The 27586-nt window shown below is 49.1% G+C and overlaps 1 protein-coding gene across 1 annotated transcript in view; it reads right to left on the reverse strand.

Annotated features, from left to right (window-relative positions):
* Positions 1-27586, reverse strand: part of WHRN (whirlin) — a 94319-nt gene that overhangs the window by 63919 nt on the left and 2814 nt on the right. Inside the window, exon 2 of the mRNA XM_047068409.1 lies at positions 4648-4866. Within this exon, the coding sequence (XP_046924365.1) occupies positions 4648-4866 (219 nt within the window). The remainder of the gene's footprint in view (positions 1-4647; positions 4867-27586) is intronic.

Consider the following 27586-nt stretch of genomic DNA (forward strand, 5'->3'; position numbering starts at 1 on the left):
CTCCGCTGCAAGCCGTTTGAAGGAATGAGCTCATCCCCTGCGTCCAACTCATAAACGATCCCACTGTGAACATCCACACACAGAGAAGGCCATCGGACCACTAACCTTCCCCCAAGGTTTATTTTCCCCCTTGGAAGTTCATCTTGACTAAAACTGGAAACGTCACTTTTGGCTCCAGGGTCTCCTTATGTTTTCTTTTTACTTCGACCAGTCCCACCCCCTACTTTGAAGATGAGCTTAGCACCCCCTTTCCTTCGCCATCTCATAAAGGTCCTAGCACACATGGGATCACTTTGACCATCCCTCCCCTGCTGCCTGCAGAATAATGTCCCCTAGGGTGCACAGGCTATCCTAGACTGTCATCCCAGCCCTGCTGTTCCCCAAGCGTAACTCACACAGGACACCAGTGGTGGGGAGGGGGTCCAAGACCCATCTTTTTCTCTCTGCCCTCCTTCCCACTGTCACACCCTTCCCTCTGCCTGGACCACTGTTCCTTCCACTGCTATGTAGCCAAACTTCAAACGTTACCTCCTCCAGGAAGCCTTCCCAAATCTCTGGCTGGCAGGATCTCCCTCCTCTGCACACCACAGCAGTCTCCCTATCCCTTTTACAGAGCATATCCCATGAGACCTTGGGCAATGTGCCACTGAGGCACCTCCTCTGGGCTGCTCACACTGGGGACATGGCACAGGGCAACATTAGGACAGAGGGCTCGGAAAGAGACAGATCTGGCCCTGCCCCTGAACACCAACCACTCCCAGCTGTGTGATGTTGGGCACGTCATTGCTCTGCTGAGGCACAAAGGTCCACCATGAAGAAGACTGCTCAGGAAAAAAACTCCTACCACCTCACACCCATTAGGATGGCTCCTACCAAAAACAAAACAAAACACAAAAAAAAAACCCCAAAAAACAGAAACTAACAAGTGTGGGTAAGGATGTGGAGAAACTGGAACCCTCATGTACTGTTGGCAGAAACGTAAACTGGTACAGCCACTGTGGATAACGGTAGGGTAGTTCTGCAAAACATCAGAAATATGATTACCATGTGCTCCAGCAACACTTCGGAGAACTGTGGCTTTACGCCCTGCCCCTAAACCATTTTTCAGTTTTCAAGTGGGGTTCAGCTAACCAGGAAAGAACTCCAAAGTGTAAGGCCTGGAGGGCTGCTGAGCTCGGATGAGTGTCACCTCCCCTGTGGGTGAAGGAGAGGTGACAGAGACAAAGAATGAGGCTTTTCTCCCTGGAGACTGATGGGTTGGGCACCAGCCCCCAAGGGCACACGCCAGAGGCAGCTCTTCAGATCGAAACAAAAATAGCAACTTGGGAAGCAGGTGGCCACACCCTCCCCTGTAACTTTGCAGAGAACGGGCGTGCCAAGGTCTGATCCCACAGGATTCAAACGAAGCAAACATTACTGACCTTCAGTCTACCATGCACCCGGTGGCTGGCAAGGCGTTTTCGTTTTAATTCACTCGTTCACATAATAAACACCGAGCACCAACACTGTGCCAGGCACCGATCCAGGCCCTACGAGTGTGCCAGGGCGTGGAACCAAGGTCCTTACTGCCACGGAGTTTACACAGTGGTGGGGAGAGTACCCCCTGCCCCTACCATTGTTTCCAATGGAAACAATAGCTCAGAGCGCTTACGTAACTTGCCCAAGGTCACACAGCTGGCAAGCTGTGGAGTCGGGATTTGAATCCAGGCGGCCTGGCTCCAGTGTCTCACCCTCCCTGTCACACTCACGCTAACCCATTTAACCCCCCACAACAAATGTGTTCCGGTTTATTAGAGCTGTGGAGGCTAGGGTATTCCAGAACGGGAGCCTAGAACAATAGCAATGCTGTCCGCCCCCTGCCCCCTGCCCCTATTCACCTCTGAGGACACGACAGTAACGTGAGAGCAGATGGGTCTGATTCCCAGAGAGTTACATATTTTCTTCTGTTCCTTCCCTCGGCCTCTCCCGACAGCTCGGCTCTCACGCTTCAGCGTGGAGCACAGCGTTACTTGGAAAGGCTGCAACGCCACAGCCAGCTTTGGAGGGCAGCTTAGGTGGCTTTCACAAGTAATTTTGCAACATGTGGGATTTTTCACATCACTACTGCACTGGAAACTTGTTTCCCTGGAAGGCGTGTGTCCCCTGGGGCTGGGGGTGAGGAGTTTTGAAGTTTGGCATGGGAAGTCTAGGAGTCTGGTCACGGTGATTTGGAGTAGAGACGAGGACAGCGGAGAGAAGAAAGTCAGAGCCCGCCAAACTCCAGGCACAGGGAACAGAAGTGTGGGCCGCAGAGAGATTTCCCCGCATCCCTCTCAACAGGAAATGGGGATTTCCATGCTACATCGGCAAGAAGAAGAACAGAAGGGAGGATGGAAGCTTATCTGGAGCCGCAGGGTCTGTGAAGGCCACTCTGCTGTGGTCCAGGGTATTTCCTGCCTCCTGAGGCCTCTGGACCCCTGGAGCACAATTCTCTAAGTCTCTGCCTTCCACATTCCTATGTAAGTTATTCTAAGACTCCTAGGGGGTACCTCATCTCCTCCCAGCCCTCCTACCTGCTCAATTCCAGTGACAGGGCCCTCTTGCTAAGCGCCCTTCTTGCTAAGCCTTGAGGACGTGGGCTGGTTTCCACCTCAGGGCCTTTGCACACGCTGTCCTTGCTACCTGGGATTTTCACCTCCCAGAGTACATGGCAGCTCTTTCTTCCCCCCACAGGTCTCAGCTCAGAATCATCTCCTCAGAGAGGCACTCCCTGACCACCACATTTGAAGCAGTGCCTCCCTCTCCTTCACTCTCTACTCCTCTCTCCTGATTTTACTCTCTTCCATCATTCTTCACCATCGTAATGATCTTGTTCACTTATGCTCCTTTCTGGATCATTGTCTCACTCCTCCCATGAACTCCAAACTCACTGGAAGCTTCCCCAAAGCAGGGTCTCACCTCTCTTGTCCCTCTCTCTATTCCTCCCTCCCATAACAGCATCAAGCACACCGCAGGTGCTCACTAAGTATGGGGCGACCCGTGGAATGGGTTCTAGTTGCCACAGTACCCTCTGAGTCTCTCTTGGATTCCTCAGCTTTGAAATGTGGATAAGGACAGCTACCCTGCAGGGCAGGGAAGCCGTGAGGATTCACCAGGATGCTATAAGCACAGAACCCAGCACCCATCGGCGCCAGGCCCCATGCAGGGAAAGGGCTCAAGGGGAAGATAAAGCAAGTTCTCTGGCCAACCCTGGAAAGCCGGCCATGAAAATGACTCAAGGCCACAGGCAGCCTTGCTTTCTCAAGACTGCTGCCGAGCAACACGGATCCCCTGGTGGGGAGGGGTCCGAGCCCACCTGTGCCCACCCGTGCTGGCCACCACGCAGAAGGCCAGGTGGCTCTGGAGGAGGCACCTACCATCTGGCCCCCCTGCCACTCATCACCCAGCACAGAAGTCGCGGCCCCCTCTGCCACAGCCTGCATACTGACGTTTGCACAAAGAACACAAAACCTGCTAAGTGAACGCTGTGCTCTTATGGTCAGAAAAGCAGAGCTGAGAAAAAGAGTCTCCAGATGGAAGCCTTGCTTGGCCTGGAGCCCCAAGGCACGTGGCCTCCGGGCTGTCAGGGTCGAGGTCCTAAAACATGGGGCGAGCTGCCTGCAGGAGTTACATTCTTGGTCTCAGGAGCAACCATGGGGTGCAACGCAAATAGCATCCAGAACAAAGTTTAAGAACTTAGAGGAATCATCTCTCCGTCTTTTTTTTTTTTTTTAAAACAGTTAAGATGTGAGAGAAGGAGGGCTTTGGAAGGGGGCTTCTGTTGATGCCCCTGCTCCCCTTCTTCTGGGCAACCATCCTGCCACCGCCTGCCATAGTCTTGGTGGTCCTGTCAAAGTGCCCCGCCCTCCCCAGCAGCCAATCAGGCGCTCCCTCCCTGGGCTACTCATCTGCAGGGGAAGGAGGCAGAGCACTGACCTAGTGGGAATCCCTTCCCTCTGGGAGGCTACACCCTGAGTCCCTGCCCACATCCTTCCAGTAAATACTCGCTCTGTACAAGGTGACCAGCACCAGCTTTTGTTCTTTACAACCCAAGACCCACAGCTGCAAAAGGCGTCCTGCGGAGCCTAGAGTCCTGGCAGCTGCCTGTGCCCATGCGCCTGGGTCTGGACCACTGAGAAGTTAAACTGTGTCTAACTGAAACTGTCTGAGCTGTCTCTCCTCCCGTTTCCGCTCCAGGGGCTAGGGTGGGGCAGCTGCAACCATCAGAAGGGCCAAGCCCTCAGAGGGTGACGATGGAGGGAATCTGGGTCCCGGAATAAGACGTGGAGCAGAGCTGCGGCACCCGGCCAGACTGTCCCCTCTGTTCTGCATCAGGGAGAAATAAAGGATCCCATTTAAGTCACAGTCTTTGGGCTCCTTGGTTGCAGGATCTTAGCCTGCATCAGAATATACACCGCACAGGTCAAAAAGAGAAGAAAACACGATGAAACCCTTCAGGGGGCTTGAGAGCAGGACAGAGACTCGAGAGAACCAAGCTCCTGTGTCCAGCCTCCGAGAAGCTTCCCTGTTCTGGGTCTGGTCAGGAGAACGGGGTTTCGAGGGGGCCAGCCTCCCCCACCGGCCCTCCATGCCCAGCCGGCTTGCCGGGGCCATCACCGGGCAGCTCACCTTTTTCTCATCCCCGCCTTGCAGGAGGTTCAGGGTGCTCCTCGAGTCACCCTCGCACTGCCTCAGGGTGCTGCCGTGGGTCTGGGGCAGGCCTGAGGGCGGGGAGATGCTGCGGCCCTGGGGGTCCACCCAGGTGTAGATGTGGTTGGTGACATAGCCCCCGGGGATGCGCCCCGCTGAGTACACAGACAGCACCAGCTTCTTGGAGCCCTTCAGAGCCTAGAGAGAGAGAGAGAGAGAGAGAGAGAGAGAGAGAGATGTGAGTCAGCACGAAGGGGGTCAGTGAGGGCCCACCCTTCCCACACCCAGAACTTACTTCTCTCAGGACCCCATGCATGGAGGAGGAGGCCAACCCCCGAGACCCTTTTTTTTTTCTCTAGCTCTCGGTTTTTGTCCTATGGAGACATCTGTCCCACCCCTGCCTTGAAGTGGTCCAAACGTAAGAAATACGATCTCTCAGCACAGCTGTGCAGAAGAGTTAACACAGCAGGCTGAACACTGCATCCTTAGGAAGCCCTGCTTGGCTGGCATCTGGGAACCTGGATTCTGAGTGTTCCTCCTATTCCCTAATGGATAAGGCTGGCTCACCATGCCTGGGCTACTTGCAAACTATGGGGAGAGAGGGGGGTTCTGGAATGTGGGTCCAGGCAGAGGGGACCTATGTGACCAGACCCCAATAAAAACCCTGACACTGAGTCTCTATGAGCATCTGGGGAGACAACATTTCACAGCTCATTCCGTGCTCATCCTTCAGCGAAGGGAGACTCAGAAGCTTGTGCCTGGTTTCCTACAGGCTTTGCCCCCTGCACCTGCTCCCTGTGTTCATTTTGCTGTGTATCCTTTTGCTGTAATAAATCTTAGCCACAAGCACAACTATACGCTGAACGTGTGAGCCCTCACGGAACCCAGGCGGTGGTCTTAATGACCCCGACAAGACAGTCAAGAGATAAAACTATGGATAATGAGAGCTAAACATTTATAAAGAGCCTGTCTGTGCAAAACACCCTGTTCTGTGCCCCACATGCTTTCATCTCCTGAAATCCTCATGGAATCCAATCTTCTTGGGAGAGAGGCCCATTACTCAGATGAAGAAACAGAGGGAAACCACCTGTCCACATAGCTAGCGAGGGCCTCCTTTTCCACAGCAACTAGTTTTGAGCGTGGATACCACCTTTATTCCACATTTTCTGATCTGGGGATGGAACCACCACATGGAGAGGTGAGCCCGGACTCTGTGCCCAGGGTGGAAGCTGAGACTGGCCGTCCTCCTTTCCCACAGCGCACCTGGAGCTGAGATGAAGCCGTTCATGCAGGGACAGTCACTTAGCACCCGGATTAACAGCAAACCCTGCAACCGGGGGGCTGTGGGAGCAAACTGACAGTAACCTGCACATACGGAGCCCATGCTGGCATTAGAACCACATTCTAAAAGTATCACAGAGAGTTTGTAATGCTGTGGATATGTGATCTGTTGTACTGCGAGGTGGGGCCGAGAGGACACAAATCGTATCTTACCGTATGACCTCAGTTACGTTAAGATAAAAATCACACAGGAGTGATGGTGCCAAAATGCCAATTGTGTGTCTCTCTAGGCGGCAGGATTATGGGCGGTTATTATTCTGTCCTTCCCGTTTCTCAATATTCCCTGCAAGTTCCAGAATGAGGATACGTTGCTTTTGATAGAAAGTCCAAAAAGGGGGAGCGGAGTGCTTCGCTTTCTGACCCCCCCAAGCTTGCCCGGATGGGCCCCGTACTGCATTCTGCAGACTCCCCAGTACTCTGGACAAAGGGGGCCAAGAAAAGAGCGTTCCAGCACAGCAGGGAGCCCTGGCGGGACAGCCTCTGCTGGAGGAGGAAGGTTAGGCCGGGAGGTTCCAGGTCCCTCAATTCCACAGCTAAATGCCAGTCCCTGGTGGAGGCATAATGAGAGGATGGCAACTGTCCAAAAGGCTGCTTTTAAAAAAGATTTCTGAGAAGATGAGCAGGGAGAGATTTCGTGCTCTTTTAGCATTCCCCGGGACTCCCCTGACAGAACAGCTGGGAGGATAAAACCTGTGTTAAATTCTAGGGGGCAGGATGGAGAGGCTGGCGAGCAAGCAGGCTTCTGGGGAGCATTGGGGGGGGAGGGTCACAGGGCAGGAGCTGCCTCAGCAGGAGCCTCTGAGGCCACCTTGCCTTCCTGACCCCTCTCCCCTGCCCAGGGCTCCCTCCTCCACCAGGGCGCTGCTGGCTGGGGGCCGGTCCAACTGGCCTGCCTCTTCTCTGCTCCCTCCCCTGACACACTGTGAGGCCGGGCCTACCATTCACTTGTGAGCCCCACCATTCGCTCCACAAGCGTTGACTGAGGGCCGTGTGCCAGGCCCAGAGAGAACAAGTGGGCACATCCTCATGGCTCCTGCAGCCTGCTTCGCTCAGCAGGCCCTCAGAAAAGCCTGGTTGACCTGACGGGGTGAGAAAGTGCATATGTGGGCCCAGAAGAAACCGTAATATGCACAGGCACTGTCCTGCGGCCACCTCACTCGTCTGATGTAGACGACTGGGCCAGAATCAGAAATGCAAGGGAAAGGAACAGAAACTGCGGACTGATGCAGAACTGCACTGAAGCCATTTGTCTCTCACTTGTTAGTCATGAGTCCTTGGGCCGGCGCCTCCTCTTTCCAAGCAGCGCCATGAAAGAACAATACCCACTTCTCAGGGTCCGTGGGGATTCAATGAGACCATGTGCATGAGGTCTGGAGCCTTTGCACACAGTAGGAGCTCTGCAAGGGGCAGAGCTCCCGCTCGCCTCTCTTCCCGGAGCGTCTGCATCGAGAAGGGAAACCAGGTGCAGAAAAGCTTTGTCCAGGGACTTACACGAGAAGGGGGGAGGCGAGGAGCATGATATGTGTTCTGTACCTCTGGCAAGAGTGGAATTCTCTTGGTCAGTTCTATAAATAGGCAAGCAGCAACCTTGAGAACGGAGAGGAGGTTAATGCCTTTGATGAGAATGCCACAGAGAGCTGGCACCGGGGAGGGCCTGGGGGGCGGTCACCGAGTCTCCTGCGCTGCCTGCCTCCAGTGGTTTACAAAAGGGGACCCTGGGATCCCAACATGGGAAGGGACAGAGAGGGCACAAATACAAAAAAACACAGCCAAGTTCCAGGAGGCCAGCCCTGGGCAAGCCCCCTCCCCTATGAACCTCAGTTTCCCCATCACAAGACTGTGGGGCCAGAAGATCTGATGGCCACTCAAGCTTCGACCATCCCAGAACCTCTGATGTTGGCCTTTTGGGAAAATGTGGGCTTCCAGTGGGTCCTGGAGAACAAGAGTATCATCCTCCACTGCTGCCTTCTTTATTTTTTTCTGGTAAAACCGAACAAAAACAAGATTCCTGAAACAGCACTCGTGACATCTGAACAGGCTCTCGGAATATGGTCTGGGTGCAGTGACCATTGGAAGCTGCACGAACAGCTCCACCCACTGCCCTTTTTAGCTAAAACCTGAATGCGTCATGCGGGGAAGGCAAGAGGGTGGAGGATGGTCTGAGAAGCTGGTTTCTGTCTTCTTAAGGCCTCTTTGTCTCCATTTTTACAACCAACCACTTGCTTGTTTTTAAGAGTGGCTTTGAAGGAGCGTCTGGGTGGCTCAGTCAGCTGGGCACCCAGCTTCGGTTCAGGTCATGATCTCGCGGTTCGTGGGTTCGAGCCCCACGTCGGGCTCTGTGCTGACAGCTGGGAGACTGGAGCCTGCTTGGGATTCTGTGTCTCCCTCTCTCTCTGCCCCTCCCCCTCCACTCTCACTCTGTCTGTCTCTCAAACATACATAAATGTCAAAAAAAAGTTTTTTTTTTTTTAAATAGAGTGGCTTTGAACCGAGAAGTGAATTCCTAAAGAAAGCTGGCTGATGAGTGCTCCCCGGCTAAGCTGTGCACCTGCTCCCCACACGCGCTGCCACCACCACCTCAGGTGCACCAGGCCATTCGTCTCACAAAAGAACTAGCAGATTCTCTGGCCACAGTGAACCTCCACAGCAAGCAGCTTAGGGGGCAGAGGAAATTAGAAAGAGCTCCTGCTGTGAAACAGAGACCCAGGCGTGTCCCCGTTGCACCACTGGCTTGCTGGCTGGTCCTGGGTGGTCGGGGGCTATGTCTCCTCTCACTGAGCCTCCGTTTTGCCAACCGGCCGCGAGCAGGCTGAACTCACTAATTGCTGAGGTCCTGCCCCAGTATTAAACTTTAATGTCTTCTGGTTAGTGGCTACATTCTAGAAGAAAAGGTTGTATTCACCCACGTGACGGTCATGAGTCATGGCCGCAGAGAGATGCAGGGACAGAGCCCCGCCCTCAGCACGCCCCCGTTTAAGGAGTGAGTACTCATGACTGCGCTGGCTGAGGTTGCTCCCAGGTCCTTGAACCAGATCTTGAGCCTGGGGGCTCTGAGGCTCCCTACCAGTTGGAAGGGACCACGAGGGTTTAAGAAAACACCAGAAGGACAGATGGAGCATCCGGTGTGGCAGGATGCACACTGCACCTCAGCACTGTCATCGGCAGCAGGGGACCTCCCAAGGGACCTGAGGGCTGGGGAGACGGTCTCCAGTGAGACGGTGGCTGTGTGTGTCTGATCTGGCAGGTGCCGCCCGCCGGTGGTAAGTCCTGTGCGACACCTGACTTAAAGCAACCCGCATGCTCTGCCTGTGCCAGTTGGGGACTGTCAGCCATGTCCCTCTCCTGCGTGGCGACCCCCAGAATCCGCCAGTCTCCTGAACCAACTGCTCGTTAGCTGTGTCACCCCACACAAGTTCCCGAACCTCTCTGTCCATCTGTTTCTCTCCTATCAAATGAAGATCATAATGCCACTCTCTCTTTAGGTAGAGGAGCACGACAGCACAGTGCCTGTCACCGAAGAGTTCAAGGAGCTGTGGCTAAAAAGAAAAAAAAAAAAGTGAGATCTAGGGAGAGTCCACCATAAGCAGCAGGGTCATGAGAGCACCCTCCTCCCACACTTGTCACCACGCGTTTGCTGGTAAAACTTGACCTGGGGCTTGCGAGTCAGATCATAGCGAAATCTCCATCTGACCCAGCAGATGGCGTGGCTCAGATACTATCCATCACCAGATGACTGTGGAGGCAGCGTGTTATGATTCTGGAAATGTAAATTATATGTGTATGTCTTCAAACTTAATAACTTGCTACTTGGATTAATGCTCTCAGGAGGCAAATTTGCCTCACTCAAGCCCCAACATCACAGACCAAGCGACGCGATTCTCCGCTCAGCAGAGAACAGAGAAATAGACTGGAGATGGTCACAGTGTGAGGGGACCAAGGGTTGTGTGTTAACACGGCAGATGTGTGTATGATCCTGTGTTCAAAAACACACCCTAAAGTGCAAGTGTGAACTGGACCACAAGGTCACAGGACAATCAGACTACTGTCCTCAGGGGCATGTACAAAGGAAGTCTTCTGGAACAGTCTCAAGTAAGGGCACATCACAGTGAGTCATGCAGCTTATCTCAGGACACAGACCTCGAGGGGCAAGGTTTTCTCTTCTAAGGGACAGAAATGCCCCACCTCCGGAGGGGGAGCTGGTCTAAGACCCAGGTTCAGGTTCGTCATCAGGAAGAGAGAAAAGGATGATGCGTGCCTGCTCTTCCTGACCCCACCTTGGTCAGCCGGGGCTTTGGGTTCAGACTCACTGGGCACCAACCCCGACTCTGCTGTTGACTTGCTGTGTGACACAGCAAAGTACCTCACCTCTCTGTGCCTGTTCCTGCATTTATTATTTTTTTTAAGTTTATTTATTTATTTTGAGATGGAGGGGGAGGGACAGAGAAAGAGGGGGAAAGAGAGAACCCCGCAGGCTCTGCACTGAGATCCCAAGCAGGGGATCAAAGAGAGAGATCCCAAGCAGGCTCCACAAGGGGCTTGAGCCCACAAACCCTAAGATCATGACCTGAGGTGAAATCAAGATACTTAGCTGGCTGAGCTGCTTGTTTCTGCATTTAAAATGCAACTACTGGGGCACCTGGGTGGCTCAGTCGGTTAAGTGTCCCACTTCGGCTCAGGTCATGATCTCACTGTTCGTGAGTTCAAGCCCCGCGTCAGGCTCCGTGCTGACAGCTCGGAGCCTGGAGCCTGCTTCAGATTCTGTGTCTCCCTCTCTCTCTACTCCTCCCCTGCTCACACGCTGTCTCTCTCTCTCAAAAATAAAGATTAAAGAAAAAATTTAAAAAAACTATTTAAAAAATAAAATGCAACTATTGTAAGCATTATTAAGATAATGTAGGGGTGCGTGGCTGACTCAGTCAGAGGAGCATGTGACTCTTGATCTCTGGCCGTGAGTTTGAGCTCCATGTCGGGTGTAGAGATTATTTAAATAAATAAAACCTCAAAAAAAGATAACGAAGAGTGTCTACATATAGTATATAGCACCTGGCACATAGTAGGTACTAAATGTGAGTTTTCTTCCTGAGTTTCCCAGCTCCTTCTCCTAAACACAAACCCCAGAATTCTCTCGAGTTCTCATCTACATGGACACAAATACACCAGCAGCTCTAGCCTCCCTCTCACAACCTCCCTCATCTTCCTTTAATCCACGCTTCTTCCTATCTGCCCTGCCTTTGACATTCAGCCCGTTTCCCCACACCTCCAGGAAACCTCTCTGGCTCGCGACCGACTCTCCTCCTCCAAGAGCGCCCAGCGCACTTCGACGTTTTCGTTGCCACGTACACGACAGACGCTGTATCACCTTCATACATCCTGTCTCTTCAGCAGCAAAATACATTCCTAGAGGCACACTGCATGCTCTGTTTTCTTTATAACCTCTTCCAACAAGGTATTTATTGAGCTTTCGAAATGCCACGCAGCCCCAGGGAATCTGTTCAAATGAGGCCGCGGAAAGATCAGTGTCCTAGACCAGGGCTCAGGCAGCCTTATCGTGCTTCTCCACGCTCACGTGAGCACACACACCTCGGGCACAGCACACGTGGAATTTGATGAGACCAGCAAAAGGGTGGCTGGGACCCACAGCTCCAGAGCCAGGCTACAGAGACTCCCCTCCCGGCTCTGCCACCTGCCAATGGCAACCCTGGGCAGGTCACCAGTCTGTGCCCCAGCTTCCGTGAAGAGTGGTATTCTACCACAGGGTGCTTCTGAAGATAATGAGTTTGTACCCATGAAGTGTTTAATGCCTGGAACACAGGTCAGGGCTGCAAGGGGTTAGGCAGGATTATTATAGGGAATCTAGACGGGAAGTCTCATCCCAGCATCCATGATGACCACTGTGCGTTCCTCCCGAATGTTCTGTGCATTTCATACACATGCGGACGTACACGTACAAGACTACTGTTGAGTGATGTTTACATAAACTGACTTACGCTGAACTTTTCGTCAGCGTGTTTTTTTTCCAGCTAAAAAGATGTGTTTGGAGGATCGTTCCTCGCCAGTTCAATGACCTTAAGCTCATTTCTTTCTGCACGACGGCACATTCCCTGGCAGAGATGCACCACCGCTGAATTCTCACTCCTCTATTGTTGCACAGTTGTTTCTCACTTTTTGCCAGTGCAAACAAAGCTGCGATAACATACTTTTTCATGCATCTTGAAGCACACGTGTGTCTAATTCTCTAGATCGGAGATGAGTGGAATCCTTGAGGCAGGGGGCAGTGCATCCTTTTTCATATGCAGCTACGGCCCTCCCTGTTGTAGTTCCTACAAGCACCTACAGGGGGCAGCACTATGACATCTGTGCCTATAGAAGGCCTGAGATCCCTTGTCCCCAGGGGCTGTGGATGGGACCGAATGGGGCTTTCCAAAGTACTTTTCCAAAAGTAGAGCTCACTCTGGTGCAGGGACCCGCTCTCCTGCATGCTTTCTTCCACAGGCCCCAGAGATCTCCCAGTTAAGGCAAACCTTGGCTCTATTTTCCAACTGCACCTGGAAACTAGAGAATGGCAAGGCACTAACATGAAAAGATATCTTAGGGTGAGGATCTCCCACCCCCAAGAGTTTTTCAGTGAAAGGTATACCCACTAGAAAGCCATTCCCAAATAAAGTTCTATCTCTTCCTGGCTCTGAGACTGTAGACAATTTACTTAAGCCCTCGGGCTTCAGCTCTGTCACCTGTTGAAAGGGGCTACTAATGCCTAGTCTTACGGAGCTGCTCTGGGGACAAAACGAGGGCTGACGAGACAACGTACACAAAGCATGTAGCATTCGGGATGGTGTGTAGCAGGTGCCAACAAACGTGGCTAATACTATTGGTAATAGCCAAATTACAGGGATGGTCACACATTTTATTCTTCCCATTGCATGGATGAGGAAAGAGAGTCTAGGTGGGGGCGTGTCTCACGCAAGGTCACAAAGAGGACAAGAGGCAGGACTTGGATTTGAATCTCGGACTTTCCAAACCTGTGCCTCTCTCACCAGCAGTGCTAGGGGGTTCCGATGCACAAGGCCAACCCTCTGTCTTGGCCTCACAAGACGGACAAGGAGAGGGTCTGAGGAGGGGATGTGGGACTTGCAGGCTTTGAACAACTGAGAGCCCCTGAACTCTTGAACCCTGAGCTGGTGCCAGGGACGGCCATGTGGGCTAGAAAGACCCTCCCGATTCAGCCCCACTTTGAGGGAGGACAGAAGTTAATGGTGCAGACTCTCTGCCCCAGGGGCGTCTTCTAATGTCATGAGAAAGCAAAGCCCTAATTAGCCCTGTCTTCAGACTCCTTCTCTCTGCATCACATTTTTATCTGTGTTAATTACCTCTTACAGGGCCCACTAACTGCAACAGCTTCGCAGCCTCTAAAATCAGTCTCTGCTGAACAGCCAGGACATCCTTTTGAAATGCAAGCGGACCCTACCCCTTCCCTGCCCAGCCTCTCCCATCGTTTCTGATGTAAAATGCCAACTCCTCGCAGTGTGTTTCAGGCCTGTGCAGCTGGCCCTGCTGCCTGGCCGGCCTCGTCTCCTGTCCATCCACTGGCCTTGCTTCCAGCATCAAATGCTCCACGTTAGTGGCACTTCTGCTCCCTATCTCTCAAACTACGTATCTCAACATACTTACATGGTGATTGTTTTATTTATGTGCTTCTCAGTAGATACAGAAGTCAGGGGATTCTTCTGTTTGGGTCACAGATGTGTCAACAGATACGAAAGACGAGACATCATGGGTGATTCCACATAAAATGAGAGACAATGAAAGGAGGCGCCTGGGTGGCTCAGTTGGTTAAGCGTCTGACTTTGGCTTAGGTCATGATCCTGCGGACCATGAGTTCAAGCCCTATGTCAGGCTCTATGCTGACATCCTGGAGCCTGCTTCAGATTCTGTGTCTCCTTCTCTCTCTGCCCCTTGCCTGCTCACTTTCTCTTTCTCTCACTCTCAAAAATAAAGATTAAAAAAAATAAAAATAAATGAAAGACTGTGAAGAAGCACAATTGAAATTGCCTTCCTCCTGAAATTAATTGCCTTCCTTTATTTTCTTTTCATTGCCTTCCTTTTAAGATTGACTGCCAAGGAAGAATTTTGCCTCTCCTGAAATACCTATGAAATTCTCCAGTGGAATCTAAACAATGCATGGATTTCCCTTTTTGCTTTGGTTGCTAGGAGGCTCACAATTCCATTTAAATATGAAATACTATTCCTATTAAAGGCAACACACACACACACACACACACACACACTTTCCAATATGGTTTCTTTTCTCTCTGCCTTTTTCATGATGTACCTTTTAGGTTAAATCATTCGATTATTTCCGAAGTAGGAAAAAATATTAATTACAAATATATTAACAAGAAAGTAAGTAGGATGTGTAAAATTCGAAGAGGATGTTAAACCACACCAATCATATAGGAGGAGCTCAATAAAACAATTGCCAAGTGAACGAATGAATGCTGAAGTATGTCTCAAGGATCAGACACCTTATACACAGAGTTGGAGGCGGGGATATTTTTCACAGATGCTTGGGCAATAACTCTGCTTTCTCATTCTATTCTCTTCCTCCACTCCCCAGAAATACTTTGCTGCTGCTAACTTTGGTCTAAGAATCATGTTATTTAAAAACATTCCCTTAAATAAAAGTTCAAAAAGTGGTAGTTTATACTCTTCTGGAATGTTGACATAAGGGGGCAGTGGTATTCTGAGAACGCACTGTATCTCAAAGAACGGTGGCATCATTTTGGTGTCCCTGACAGCTGTGTGCCCATCACGAGGCCAGGATCTGGGGCGAAGCTTGCCACCATGTGGCTCACCTGCTCTGGCTCTTTGTGGCCACCCCACCTCTTTGATCATCCTGGGGGAAATCAATCTGGATGGCGAAGCGGCTGTGGGAACCCATCCAAGACCCCTTCCCTGAGATAGAGCTCAACTTAAGGATCGTGAAACAACTCAGCAACATATGCATGAAGCAAGAATAAACAGAAGCAGGTTATCCAACCATCGAGGAATATGAATGTACAGAAATAAAGGCCAGGGGAGAGGGCAGAGAAATGATGGCTGGTTAGGAGGGTGAGGTAATCAGCATCTTCTTTTCTCCTTTCCAGTTTTTTTTTTAAACGTTTCAATTTGCCTTTAATTGGGGCCTTACAAAGTAGATTTCAAAAAATCAACTGTTCATTCCCTCTACTCTCTTTTCTTTATGAGTTTGACCTTCTCCAAAGGCTCTGTGTAAAGACGGAAACCTTTGCTCCAGTGCTGGGAACACCAGGATCCCAGAAGCTGGAACAGGACCTGACATCTTAAAGCCCCTGATCTCCAGTATCTTTGCTCCGAAATGTCTCCATGAGTCAAGGCTGTGTGAAAAAGAAAAAAAACGTGAGGATCAAAGAGAGAAAAGAAAGTGTTGTCCTTGGGGATAACGCTAGGAAAAATTTGCAAGATAGTGACAGAGTGGCCACCCCCTTGCAAAACAACTCAGAAGATGAGGACAAAGCAGATTCCAGAAAGATATTGATTCCTTTTTAATGCAATTCTTCAATTATCCACTAAGCCTGGCTTTCAGTCTCTTATAATTTAAGTAAATTGCTTTACAAATGTTCTTTTAAATTTGGTCTCTTAATTCTTCTTTTTTTTTTCTTTTGGGAAGAACTAACAAGATTCTAGGAGTCATAAACGTAATCACTCAAGATGAGCCTCGATGGGTTTCCAATGGAGTTTTTGTGGTCTTGAACCAATGTCCATAGCACATCCATCCATCAGAAAAATCTGATTATATATCAATATTTTCTTGGTCTATGAGTGGATACATGGATGGGGTGTATTCTCCTTGAGGACACTTAACATTCCTATCCCTCATCACTTTCTGTGCATTCTGTTAACAAGGGATGGGCTTCCAATTTAATTCAGGCTCAGACTGAAGAATCTGAATTCAAGGTGAGTGAATCAATCAGCTATCTAACAGCTACTCCTAACAACCACCTCTTAAAGAAAAAGAACAGAAGACGTAGAAATATGATTAAATGGGCATAGGAAATCAATAAGGTATACACCAAAAAACCAAATGTACGTATGTCATATACATATATAATACATTATACATTATATGTTTATAACATTATGCTACATGCTATTTATTATGAATTACCTTATGTGTATACACAGCTATATAAACAATGAACATGCAAGGAAGTTCCCACTTCGCTATTTATACAAATTAAAACAGGATACTTTTTTGTCTATCAGATTGGCAAAAATGGAAAAGAAATATAATATCCAGGGTTGGCAAGCCAGGGGAAAATGAAGCATATCATATATTGCTAAGGTTGGTAGATGGGACTGTAAAATAACAAACTCTTCCCCAAGAACAATCTGGCAACAGCTACCAAAGCCTTAAAAATCTGCCTATACCCTGAGCCAATGCCACCTCTGGAAAGGCAGCCCAAATAATTTTTAGAGATGTGCTTACAGATTAATGTGCAAGGGCACATTGTCTAAAGCAGCAATATGGACAATGTTTAAAAACGAACTGTCCAACAAGAAGAAATTAGTTAAATAAATCATGCATCTCTTTGCTATGACATAGCATGCAATCATTAAAAATCATGTTCTAGAAATATTTATCAGTCATGATACACTGGTGAAACAGACTCAAAATTACGTTCAGAATGGCAGTTTTGTAGAAAATTCCCAATACAAATTTACACACACAGGCACACAGGGGACTGGAAAGACAGCAATCAAAGTGTCAACAGTGGGGCGCCTGGGTGGCTCAGTCGGTTAAGCGTCCAGCTTTGGCTGAGGGCATGATCTCACAGTTCGTGAGTTCGAGCCCCACGTCAGGTTCTGTGCTGAAAGCTCAGAGCTCAGAGCCCAGAGCCTGCTTCAGATTCTGTGTCTTCCTTGCTCTCTGTCCCTCCCCTGCTCATGCTCTGTCTCTTGAAAATAAATAAAATGTTAAAAAAAATTGTCAATAATGATTATTTCTGGGTAGAGCAGATTATTGATGATTTTTTTTTTTTTTTTTAGTTTTTTTCCTTTGTGTTTTCCTGGGGTTTCTGAGTTCTCCAAATTGAACCCACATCTCTCGGGTCATTAACGTACACGCACACACCCACATTTTATTTTAAAAGCCCAGGCAGACTCCTCTACTCCTCCTGTTTCCTATGAACCAAACAAAATGGCCCTTTCTTTGTCCAGTCTGTGACAGGGTTGATGGCCACCAGCCTTTTACACGAGGTCCGGGAGACCATGTGCACATCTTAAGATGCCTACATGGCAGACGGCATGGACAGATTCGGAGACCCTGCCGATCAATCAATGAGATGACTTCCTAAGTTACAGGTTTATCCTAATGGGGGTTGAGTGGAGGTCACAGTTAGTCTATTTAGGGAATTTCCACAGACAATGAACAAAATAAAATCCTGACAAAGGTCAGGAAATGGCAAGAGAGATAAGAGAGAGGGAAAAGAAAAAAAAAAAAAAAAAGGCAAAGAGTGCCCAGTGCTGCCTCTGAATCTAAAGTCTAGCCACTAAGATGCACAGACCTTGCCCAGGGCAGGGCACTCATGGGCTGGGCTGTCTGGTTACTCGTGAGTTTTCTAACCGAATGGCTATGACACCATCTCAATAAAGAAAAAAATCAAGGAAGAGATGCACATTTAGTGAAATGTGGCTCTGGCCAGCACTGGGCTAAGCTGTACACCCACCAGAAGGTGGCAATGAGCATGCACTTTGGAGGCAAGAAGCCCTGAGTTCAAATCCTATACTGGTGACTGATCACCTCCTCCGCCCAGTTCTGTTTCCTCTCCCTGGAGACTGTGCTGGAGAGCTGGCGGGAAGATGCGCATATGGCCCTGGCGGCACAGAGAAGACCGTCCACAGGGGCCACAGTTATTAGTGTGCCCAGTATTATAAGCTTGGAAGCATCTTATGTGCTATGTGTTTTATACTGGGAAGAGTCTTATCTGGTGGGAAAACAACCCAACCTAGTGGTGTGAACATAGCAGGTAATCATTAAATGTTCAAATTAATCGATGCATCTAGTGCTTTAACATGGCAGTTACCTGCATGACCATTAGTATCCTCCTTTTAGAGATGAGGAAATTGAACAGGGAAGGTAAGTAACTTGCCTGCCATTTGACTATCATTCCCATTGTTCCCATTACAACTTTAGCGGAAAGGGAATTGGAGAATCAGTGAGGAGGGCACCTGTTGGGATGAGCACTGGGTGTTGTATGTAAGTGATGAATCGTGGGAATCTACTCCCGAAGCCGAGACTACACTGTAGGTTAGCTAACTTGACAATAAACAAATTTTAAAAAGGAAAAAAAAAAAAGTATGTTTGAGGCCCCACATGTACAAAGCGACAGAACCTGGGTTTGAACCCAGAGCATCTGGCCCCAGAGCCCAGCCTGAAGCATCCTGGGATGCCGCCTCTCTCTGGCATTCCCTCAAGTCAACAAAACCTGGTTTTAATTCCTAGCTCTGCCACTTCCCACCTTTGTGACAACAGGCAAGTGACAAACTCTTTGCAGTTTTTTGCACAACAAAGCAACAAAAGTGGTACCTGCTTTGAACCTGATTGGGCTGTCACGAGGTTCAAGTGAGTTCATACATAGAAAGTACTGAGAACACCGTCTGGATTGTGGTAAGCCCTCAAAACCAAAGTTATCATCAGCCACAGAGCAACTGAAGGAAACACCAGGAAATGTGTAATCTGTGTCACAACAAGTGAAGCAGGTCACTACGCTGAAGGAGCTTCGAGGGGAGAAGAGAAGGATTCCCGCAGATGGGGTTGCTGAGGGTGGGCGGGCAGGTGTGATGGGAGGACCTCACAGGGGCCGTGGTTGTCAACAGGTGCAGGGAAACAACGCCTTGTTTCAGAGGATGCTGCCTGTCTGGCCAAGTGTGGACTGCACTTAGGGAACAGCCAGAGAAAAGCACTCTCTGCAGGTAAAAGGGCTCGCATCACGGGCAGCCCGGACATCAGCAGGCTCTCAGCTCCACTGCAAGGCACCAGGCAGGGCAAAGCTTGATCAGGTACCAACTCAGAAAGCGTGCCCGCCCTCCAGGACGCTGAATGGACTAGTGGGCAGATGAGCAAGACGGGAGACAGACAGACAGTGAGGAGGCCCCTGTGGAAATGTGGTCTGACAGGGGCTGGGGAGGGATCAGGCCTGGAGGGTCTAACTTCGCAGGGGCTGGTGCAATCCCCAACGTGGAGACTGCAGAGAAGGGGAGCAAGTCAAGGCTCCTAACTTGGGAAATGTCCACGACTCGTGGGCAAGAGGATGAGGTGCCGTCAGAGGGGTCAGAAATGAGCCAGGACTTCCACAGCAAATAAATGCTATTCCTAATACTAGACAAGAGCTGAAAATATAAATAAAAAAAGATAAAAACCCCAAAAGGAGGCCCAGATTCTGTTCCAAGAGACAACACGGAAGAGAGGAAGGGATTTAGGGGAAGAGAGGAAAGATTCTGAGGGCAACCTGAGCATCTCGATTTGAAACCTCAGGACCAAAAGGACTCATGGAAGGAGGAGAGGGCTTAAGAGAGTTTGGGGGAAACCTGGGATGGGCTTGCCCCCCTCCCCCAGGAGAAAGAGGAGGAGGCAGGAGAGGGATGAAGGTCACACTGGGCCCAGACACACCGCATAACACCACACCCTCCACTGGCCAGCAGGATGCAAACGCCCGAAGTAAAACCCCTCCCCAGACTTCTGCCAGCAGCTTCCCCACCTGTCTGGGTAACTTCTGAAAGCTGGACCTCTTTCCTTTCCTTTTTTCTTTTCTTTATCAGAAGCCTCTTAATGGAGCCTCACACACCATTTCGGATGTGGTTCAAATACATTCCAGGCTTTTGGGGTTTTTTTTTTTGAAGTACAGCTGCCCATATTGTCAAATCACCGCTTTCAACCTGCATTAATTGCTCTAATGGGTTCTGGAAAAACAGCCACCTTCTCTCCCTCATCAGGGCCCCTGGAGAGCCCATCAGGGAAGGATGCTGGGAAACAAGGATGAGGACACAGCTGACCTGGGAGCCACACTGTCACACACTGGCCTCTGGGTCACGGGTCTGCCCCACCGCCCCACGTTTTACAATCCCATCCAATCCCTGGGCTTTATTACTGCTGTAAAACAAAAATGCAGATGCCAAAATCCAAACGGGAGCAATTACATTTTTGAAGAAACTCTGCCTGTATGGGAATATTGACCCGCATTTAGTAAATGACTCTGCAATTCAAACGGCCACAACACACCTGATGTAGCAAGAGGGCTCTCAGCCCCAGTATTTTCTTCCAAAGGCATTTTTTTTTTTTAGACTGAGCAAGCACAACAGAAGATTTTCAAAGCCAAGAGGATGCAGTCGATAACATTTTTCATTGTAATGCCTGCAGTGGGACCTCCATGGCCGTATTTTTCAAACTTTTGATGGGCGACAGCAACAATAACCCATTTGTGAGGATGATGCCAGGTTCAAGGGTGAGGGGGTCTGGGTCACGGAGAGGCCAAGGGAGCCGCTCAAAGTCACAGCCAAGTAACAGTCACGTGAGCCCAGGTCCACTTCCAAAAGCCATCTCTAAGCTCTTGGGTACAGACCTCTCTTCCCTGGATTTTCCAATATATCAGCTGACCTTGCACATCTGGAATCAGGCTCCAAAGCAGCTAAGGATGGGGACAGTGTGGGTCCACCTCTCTGGTCTTCACGTGGATAAATGCTGGGGATGGGGGCAGATCTCAAAAGAAGGTGGTGCTTTCCAAACCTCATTGTGATTAAGACTTGCCTAGGGAGCTTGTTAATTCTTGAGCAAGCTACATTTCTGAATCACTACTTCCAAGGGATTTGGAAACAACCTTTCAGATGTTACTTTACTATGTTCTTCCCTGTAACCTGCAGCTTTAGAATCTGGTGAAGAAGACATCTTGGGACTTGTCTATGGGAGGCTGAAATATTTCCTTTGCATCCCAAGTTGAGGGGATGCTGATATTACGAAAATTCAGGTAGAGAGGAAAAATAACTAGGGAACTGGCTGCCAGCTGAAGCAAAACCACAGCCAATTTAGCAGAAGGAACACAAATTCTCAAAGGGGAAGGAGGTAAAGGATCTGGGACTGGAAAAGAAGAAAAAATAAATCCACTTGTGCATTCTTGGTAGAGGATAAAGTCGGTTTTAAGCATACGTGTGACTGGCAGGAACTTGGCCTTCACCTGAAACGCTGGGGCTTCTTGAAACCTGAAAAGTGCTGGGTTTTGGATTCGGTGGTTTGCTTTGTTGTTGTTGTTGTTGCTGTTGTTGTTCAAGAAAAAGCAGGAAGATACATCTCACCCAAAACTGGTCCATTGATTGCTTCAGAATGCATAAATGATTCTATTTTGGAATCACAGACACAGGCTGCAGAGATAACCCACTTCTGGGAATGGGGTTTTAAAATTAAGAGCAAAGCAACAAATGCACTAACTGAAGACGTCTCGTAGGGAGGAATGGGCCACAGACGATGGGAAAAGCTCTTGCCCACCTAAGCACAGGCCACATTTTTTTTAAAGACCTTTTTCGGGTGCCTGGGTGGCTTAGTGGCTTAAGTGTGCGGCTCTTGATTTTGGCTCAGGTCATGATCCCAGGGTCGTGGGAATGAGCAGGCCCCGCACTGAGTGTGAAGTCTACTTAAGATTCTCTCTCTCAGGGGCGCCTGGGTGGCTCAGTCGGTTGAGCAGCTGACTTTGGCTCAGGTCATGATCTCATGGTCCGTGAGTTCGAGCCCCACGTCGGGCTCTGTGCTGACGGCTCAGAGCCCGGAGCCTGTTTCCAATTCTGTGTCTCCCTCTCTCTGACCCTCCCCCGTTCATGCTCTGTCTCTCTCTGTCTCAAAAATAAATAAATGTTAAAAAAATTAAAAAAAAAAAGATTCTCTCTCTCTCTCTCTCTCTCCCCCCCCGCCCCTCTCCCCAACTTGCAATCTCTCTCTCTCTAAAATGAATGAATGAATGAATAAATAAATAAATAAATAAATAAAGGCCTCTCACTAAAGGAGTGATATAGGGTTTCCTATTTACCAAATGGTTTTGTACCTAGTAAGCCATACGATTCCATACCCATCGCGGGAAAGGCAAGGGGGAGAGGACTATGCCCATTTCACAGCTGCAAAGACTGAGGTATCCAGAGACGTCACATGATCGGCTCGCAGTCAAACAGTCAGCTTTGTGATAAATCGTACGTTAGAGCCTACGGCATTCCTCAATTTTTTCTTTTTTTTTTAGCCAGCACCAATTACCTCGCAACACGCGAATTTTCTTCAGATACCACGCTCAGGAACCAAGGGATCCTGAACTCACCAGCACTGCGTGGGGAGCAAGAGCGTTCCGTTCATTAGGCAAATATTTATCTATGAAAGCATCTACCATATTGCCAGGCCTTGTGGAGGTGCTGGGGTATGTGAGGGAGCAATGCAGACCAAATCTTGGTTTTCATGGAGCTGACACGTAGTGGGGAAGGCACACGACAAACAGACACGGTGAAACGTCCTTCCGGTAGTGACAAGTGCGCTGACGGAAATTACAGCAGGATAAGGGGATGGAGTGGGACGGAGTGTTCCAGGGATGTGGAGGCATGTGGATGGCACACCGCTTGAAACCCTTGGTGACCTGTGGCCATGGGTGGGGCCATGCCCCCCGGCCCCCATGACTCCCCGAGGGCAGGGGCTATGTACCATTCGTCTCTGAACTCCAAGTACCAGCTACCGGTCTGGGTGTGCTAAGTGCTGCTCAGAGCATGCATGGATAGATGGCCCCCACGAAGACAGGCTGGGCTGATACATGCCACCCTCCCTTGAGGCACGGGCATCAGACGCCCCACTTAATAAAACCAAGTCTTTGGATGGTGCCTAAAAGGCCCCCGAAAATCAGGCACAAAGTATGACAGCGGCTTGCCTTCCAGCAGGGGGCCTGGCATTGTCCTCCAGGAAGCTGGCTACATAAGGGCTTGGGCTAGGTTGTAGGCGGGCAGGTAGGGCAGAAGGGCCACTTCGTTCCTAACCCCAATGGTGACCCCGAGCTAGTAATTTCTCCTCCTGGAGCATGACCTTCCTGGCCTCCCTGCCTCCCCAGGGAAAGAGAAAACTGGCACACAGAGACACTCACTGATGCCAGCCTCCTCTCTTCCCAGTGGGGTTCCAGTAAAGCAAAGTTCAAACACAAGTGCCCCGGCCCCACAGTGCTGCCTCCTGTAGCTGACGCCAGGGGTGCACAGGAAACAAACGGTCTGATTCCTGTTCCTTGCACCCTTTGCCACCTGCCATGCTGTAAGAGTAAAATGTAATGTCTGCAGAACAGAAATCTTTAAAAAGCAGCCCCCACCCTGAGGTACAATCAGAAGTCTGTGTGAGCTCCGTGTTAACATCAGGTTCTTGCTTGGGGGTTTAAAAAAATTAAAAAAAAAAAAAAAGGGAGAAGAAAACAGAACAGGTTTTGAAAGATTTGTATTTCAGCCTCCACCCACCTCCAGCCATTAAATGTCATTCTTTCTACTCAAACTGTCTGGTCCTTGCTGGGCACTAGTTTGGGGTTCCTGAGCAGTGGACACCAAACGCTGCCCTTCCAGGTCATAAAAGAACCTTGCTGGGAAGCCAGTTGGAGCCTAATCCCCCAGGGACGCCTGCTTCAGCACAGAGCCCTTTGCCAGGTGGGGGTAGAGGGGGGATTATGGCTCGGAGGAGATGTATATGTGCTGGGCGCATGAGCAGACAGGCATGTGAGGGGCTGCATGCACTTGACGGGTACGTACAGGCTGTGTGCCGTGTGGCAGAGGTGGGAAGCAAGAGCACACACAAAATCCAATTAGTCGGGGGTTAAAAGATCGTACTTCTCTTCGCAGTTCCATCCAAACGATGAATCTATGGCAGGTAATAAACAACGCCGGGTTTGTCGGGAAAGGGAGGTGACGGCAAAACAAGAGGCTAGCGCTGGAGTAATTCTGTATCTCTTTCATGTCCAGCTTCAAGTCCCGGAGGGGGGAACCTTCTACTATAATAGTATCAATTCCTAAAGCATAAGGGCATTCTCACCCAGCCTACAAATTCTTCTTCCATTTGAACAGGAAATAACCAGTTGAAAGAGGATTTTGTCCAACACAGGCACCGTCATTTTCTGAAACCTTGAGTATCAGCTTGGGCCACATAAATAAATACGGTTAAATTAAAGAAATGGACCCTCTCAAGGGACTGCATCACACCATGGATCCAGCCAAGCAAACATCTATTCACTAAAGAGTTTATTAATAGTGAGCTTTCACTGTGTCATTGCTGGCAAGACCCCCAGCCCCCAAGAAAGAGAACAGGGCCAGGGGAAAGTCTGTGCATGCCCGTGAACCCATTACCCACCATTTCCAAACTGGAATACGGTAATAACACCAGCTGCATTTCAGATACAAAGTTGGAAGTGGTAATAACTTATAATGGCTTCAGCTAACCATGTACAACGGGAAAATGACAAATGTGTCGTTTAGAACATGCCGGATTAAATAACAATGACTTATATTAACACGGATGGATTCTTTGCAGGTTATTATGCAAAAAAAGGGAGGGTGTGATAACTCTAATTAGATGAAAGGGCTGGCCACTGTTTTTAACTCCTGGAATGCTTCAAATTCTAATATGTTCCTTGGAGGTACGGGGGCGGGGGGGATACTGAGATTGTAATGAAGCCATTCAATTTTTTTTTTTTTAATTTTTTTTTTTCAACGTTTATTTATTTCTGGGACAGAGAGAGACAGAGCATGAACGGGGGAGGGGCAGAGAGAGAGGGAGACACAGAATCGGAAACAGGCTCCAGGCTCTGAGCCATCAGCCCAGAGCCCGACGCGGGGCTCGAACTCACGGACCGCGAGATCGTGACCTGGCTGAAGTCGGACACTTAACCGACTGCGCCACCCAGGCGCCCCGAAGCCATTCAATTTTTATCGAGATGAGACACACACATCCCAGCAGCACCGGATACCCCACGTCCTGCACAATTAGGTACTGGGAGGGCAAGCGGGTAAGTGGCTGTGATTTTGAGCACTCCCAGGGCACTGCTGCCACAATCCTACTGCTGGTTCCTCGTTTGCTCAGGAACAGCACCAGAGCTGGTGTTCTTGGGTGGAGGGGCAGCAGTCAAGTTCTCGTCAGTACAGTGTGTAACCCATCAATTTCCTGATTTAGTAGGAGGCTACACGAGAGTGCCAAGATTCTCATCTCCCAATCTTTAGACAACTGTCTTAATTCTGCCTTAAATGAAATCAATTCCAAAAGAACAAGAAAATACCAGATTAGACACTCTAAATGCCTCGTGTGTAGCACAATACTGAGCAAATCACAGATGGTCTGAGCTGGAAGAGACCCTGGGCAGCCCCCTGACCCATCCACCTTGGAACACAGAGAGGGTCAGTGACTAGCACAAGGTCACACAGCAAGTATGTGGCAGAGCCCAACGCAGCATCCCTGGTCTGTGGGTTCCTTGGCTAATTTACCAAACCTTTTTGGCTGAAAACCTTTGAAAGGTCTACTTTTATTATTATTATTATTATTAGTTTGGCTCCTGTTCATTCAAGATAGATTTTTCAAAAATCAAACATTTCAACATAATTGCAAATAGTAAATGGCTTGCTGTATCTGGACCTGTCACTGCTGATTTAGCAAACAGGCTTCAAGAGAGGTAGGGGAGCCCCTAGAGAGAGGACAGAATCCTCACTGAACTGCTCTGGGCAACAACAGATACTTGATTTGTGAGACAGAGAAGTGGAAAAACTTTGTATGTTCAATCTCCTCTGTTTCCTGGGAGGGGTGACCCTCTCTGACTCATGAACTCTTCAGTAACTTGATTCCTAAAATTTAATTTTCTTTTTTTTTTTTTTTTTTAATTTTTTTTTTCAACATTTATTTATTTTTGGGACAGAGAGAGACAGAGCATGAACGAGGGAGGGGCAGAGAGAGAGGGAGACACAGAATCGGAAACAGGCTCCAGGCTCTGAGCCATCAGCCCAGAGCCTGACGCGGGGCTCGAACTCACAGACCGTGAGATCGTGACCTGGCTGAAGTCGGACGCTTAACCGACTGCGCCACCCAGGCGCCCCTAATTTTCTTTTTATTACACACAGACACACACACACACAGACACACACACACACACACACACACACACACACACACACACACAATCTCTCCTTCCAGAAGTTCAGAGGATCTTTCCTCCCTCTTTCTACCTATAAGAAAAAAATAAAAGTTTGAGGGGCGCCTGGGTGGCTCAGTCGGTTAAGTGTCTGACTTCAGCTCAGGTCATGATCTCACGGCTTGTGGGTTCAAGCCCCGCGTCAGGCTCTGTGCTGACAGCTCAGAGCCTGGAGCCTGCTTCAGATTCTGTGTCTCCCTCTCTCTCTGCGCCCCCACCCCCCCACTCGTGCTCTGTCTCTCTCTCTCTCTCAAAAATAAATAAAATTAAAATAAATTAAAAAAAAAGAAAAAAAATAAAGGTTTTAAAATCGAAAACACATCTCACATCTCAATAGCCAAAACACAGAAATAACCTGAGTGCATATTGACAGGTGAATAGAGAAAGTGTGCGCACACGTGCACGTGTGCACACACACACAAACACACACACACAGTGGAATATTATTAGACCATAAAAAATGAGGTCCTGCCATTTGTGACAACATGCATGAACCCAGAGGACATTACTAAGTGAAATAAGGCAGACACATAAAGACAAATGCTGGATGATCTCACTTACAATGTGGAACCTAAAAAGCCTAATTCACAGAAGCAGAGAGTAGAACAGGGGTTGCCAGAGGCCCGGGGTGGAGGAAACAGAAAAGGTGGAGGGAACAGGAAAGGTGCAGGGAACAGGAAAATGCTGGCCAAAGAGTACAGACTTCCAGTTACAAAATGAGTATGTTCTGGGGATCTAACACCCCGACTGCTGATTGTAATTAATAATTTTGTATTGTACACTTGAAATTCGCTAAGACAGCACATTTTGAGTGTTCTTCCCACAAAAATAAAATAACTACGTGAGGTGATGGATAATCAGCTTGATTACAGTAATCATTTTACAATGTACAGGTATAGCAAATCAACACACTGTACACCTTAAATGCATGCAATTTTTATTTGTCAATAAAATAAAATAAATAAAATTGTCGATAAAATAAAGCTACTTCAATAAAGCCAGGGGAGGAAATAAATAAAGAAAATAACAACGAAGAGAAAAAGAAAATATGTCTTGCATTAAATGCAATGTGGTATAGGGAACAGAAAAAGCAGAAAAACTGGTGATATTTGAATAAAGCCTGGAGTTTGATTAAAGGAATGTACCTTTATCATAAAAGCCTCTGACATGGTGCCCTCCAGTGCTGTAGCTAATAAGGAAGGGCTGAAGGTGGAGAAATCCAAGTTAAGGGCAGTTTGTTAACTAGGAGAGAAGCTGGAGTCCCTTTTGGCTTGCAGTTAAGGGACTTGCTGCCCTTGGTTTTGTGGAAATGTGTCAACAGCTCCAGGTGTCCCTCTACACTG

This window comes from Lynx rufus, unplaced genomic scaffold (genome assembly GCF_022079265.1).
Source record: "Lynx rufus isolate CCGP_SWC_20201006 ecotype Redwood Valley unplaced genomic scaffold, mLynRuf1.p SCAF_10, whole genome shotgun sequence".
Taxonomy (NCBI): domain Eukaryota; kingdom Metazoa; phylum Chordata; class Mammalia; order Carnivora; family Felidae; genus Lynx; species Lynx rufus.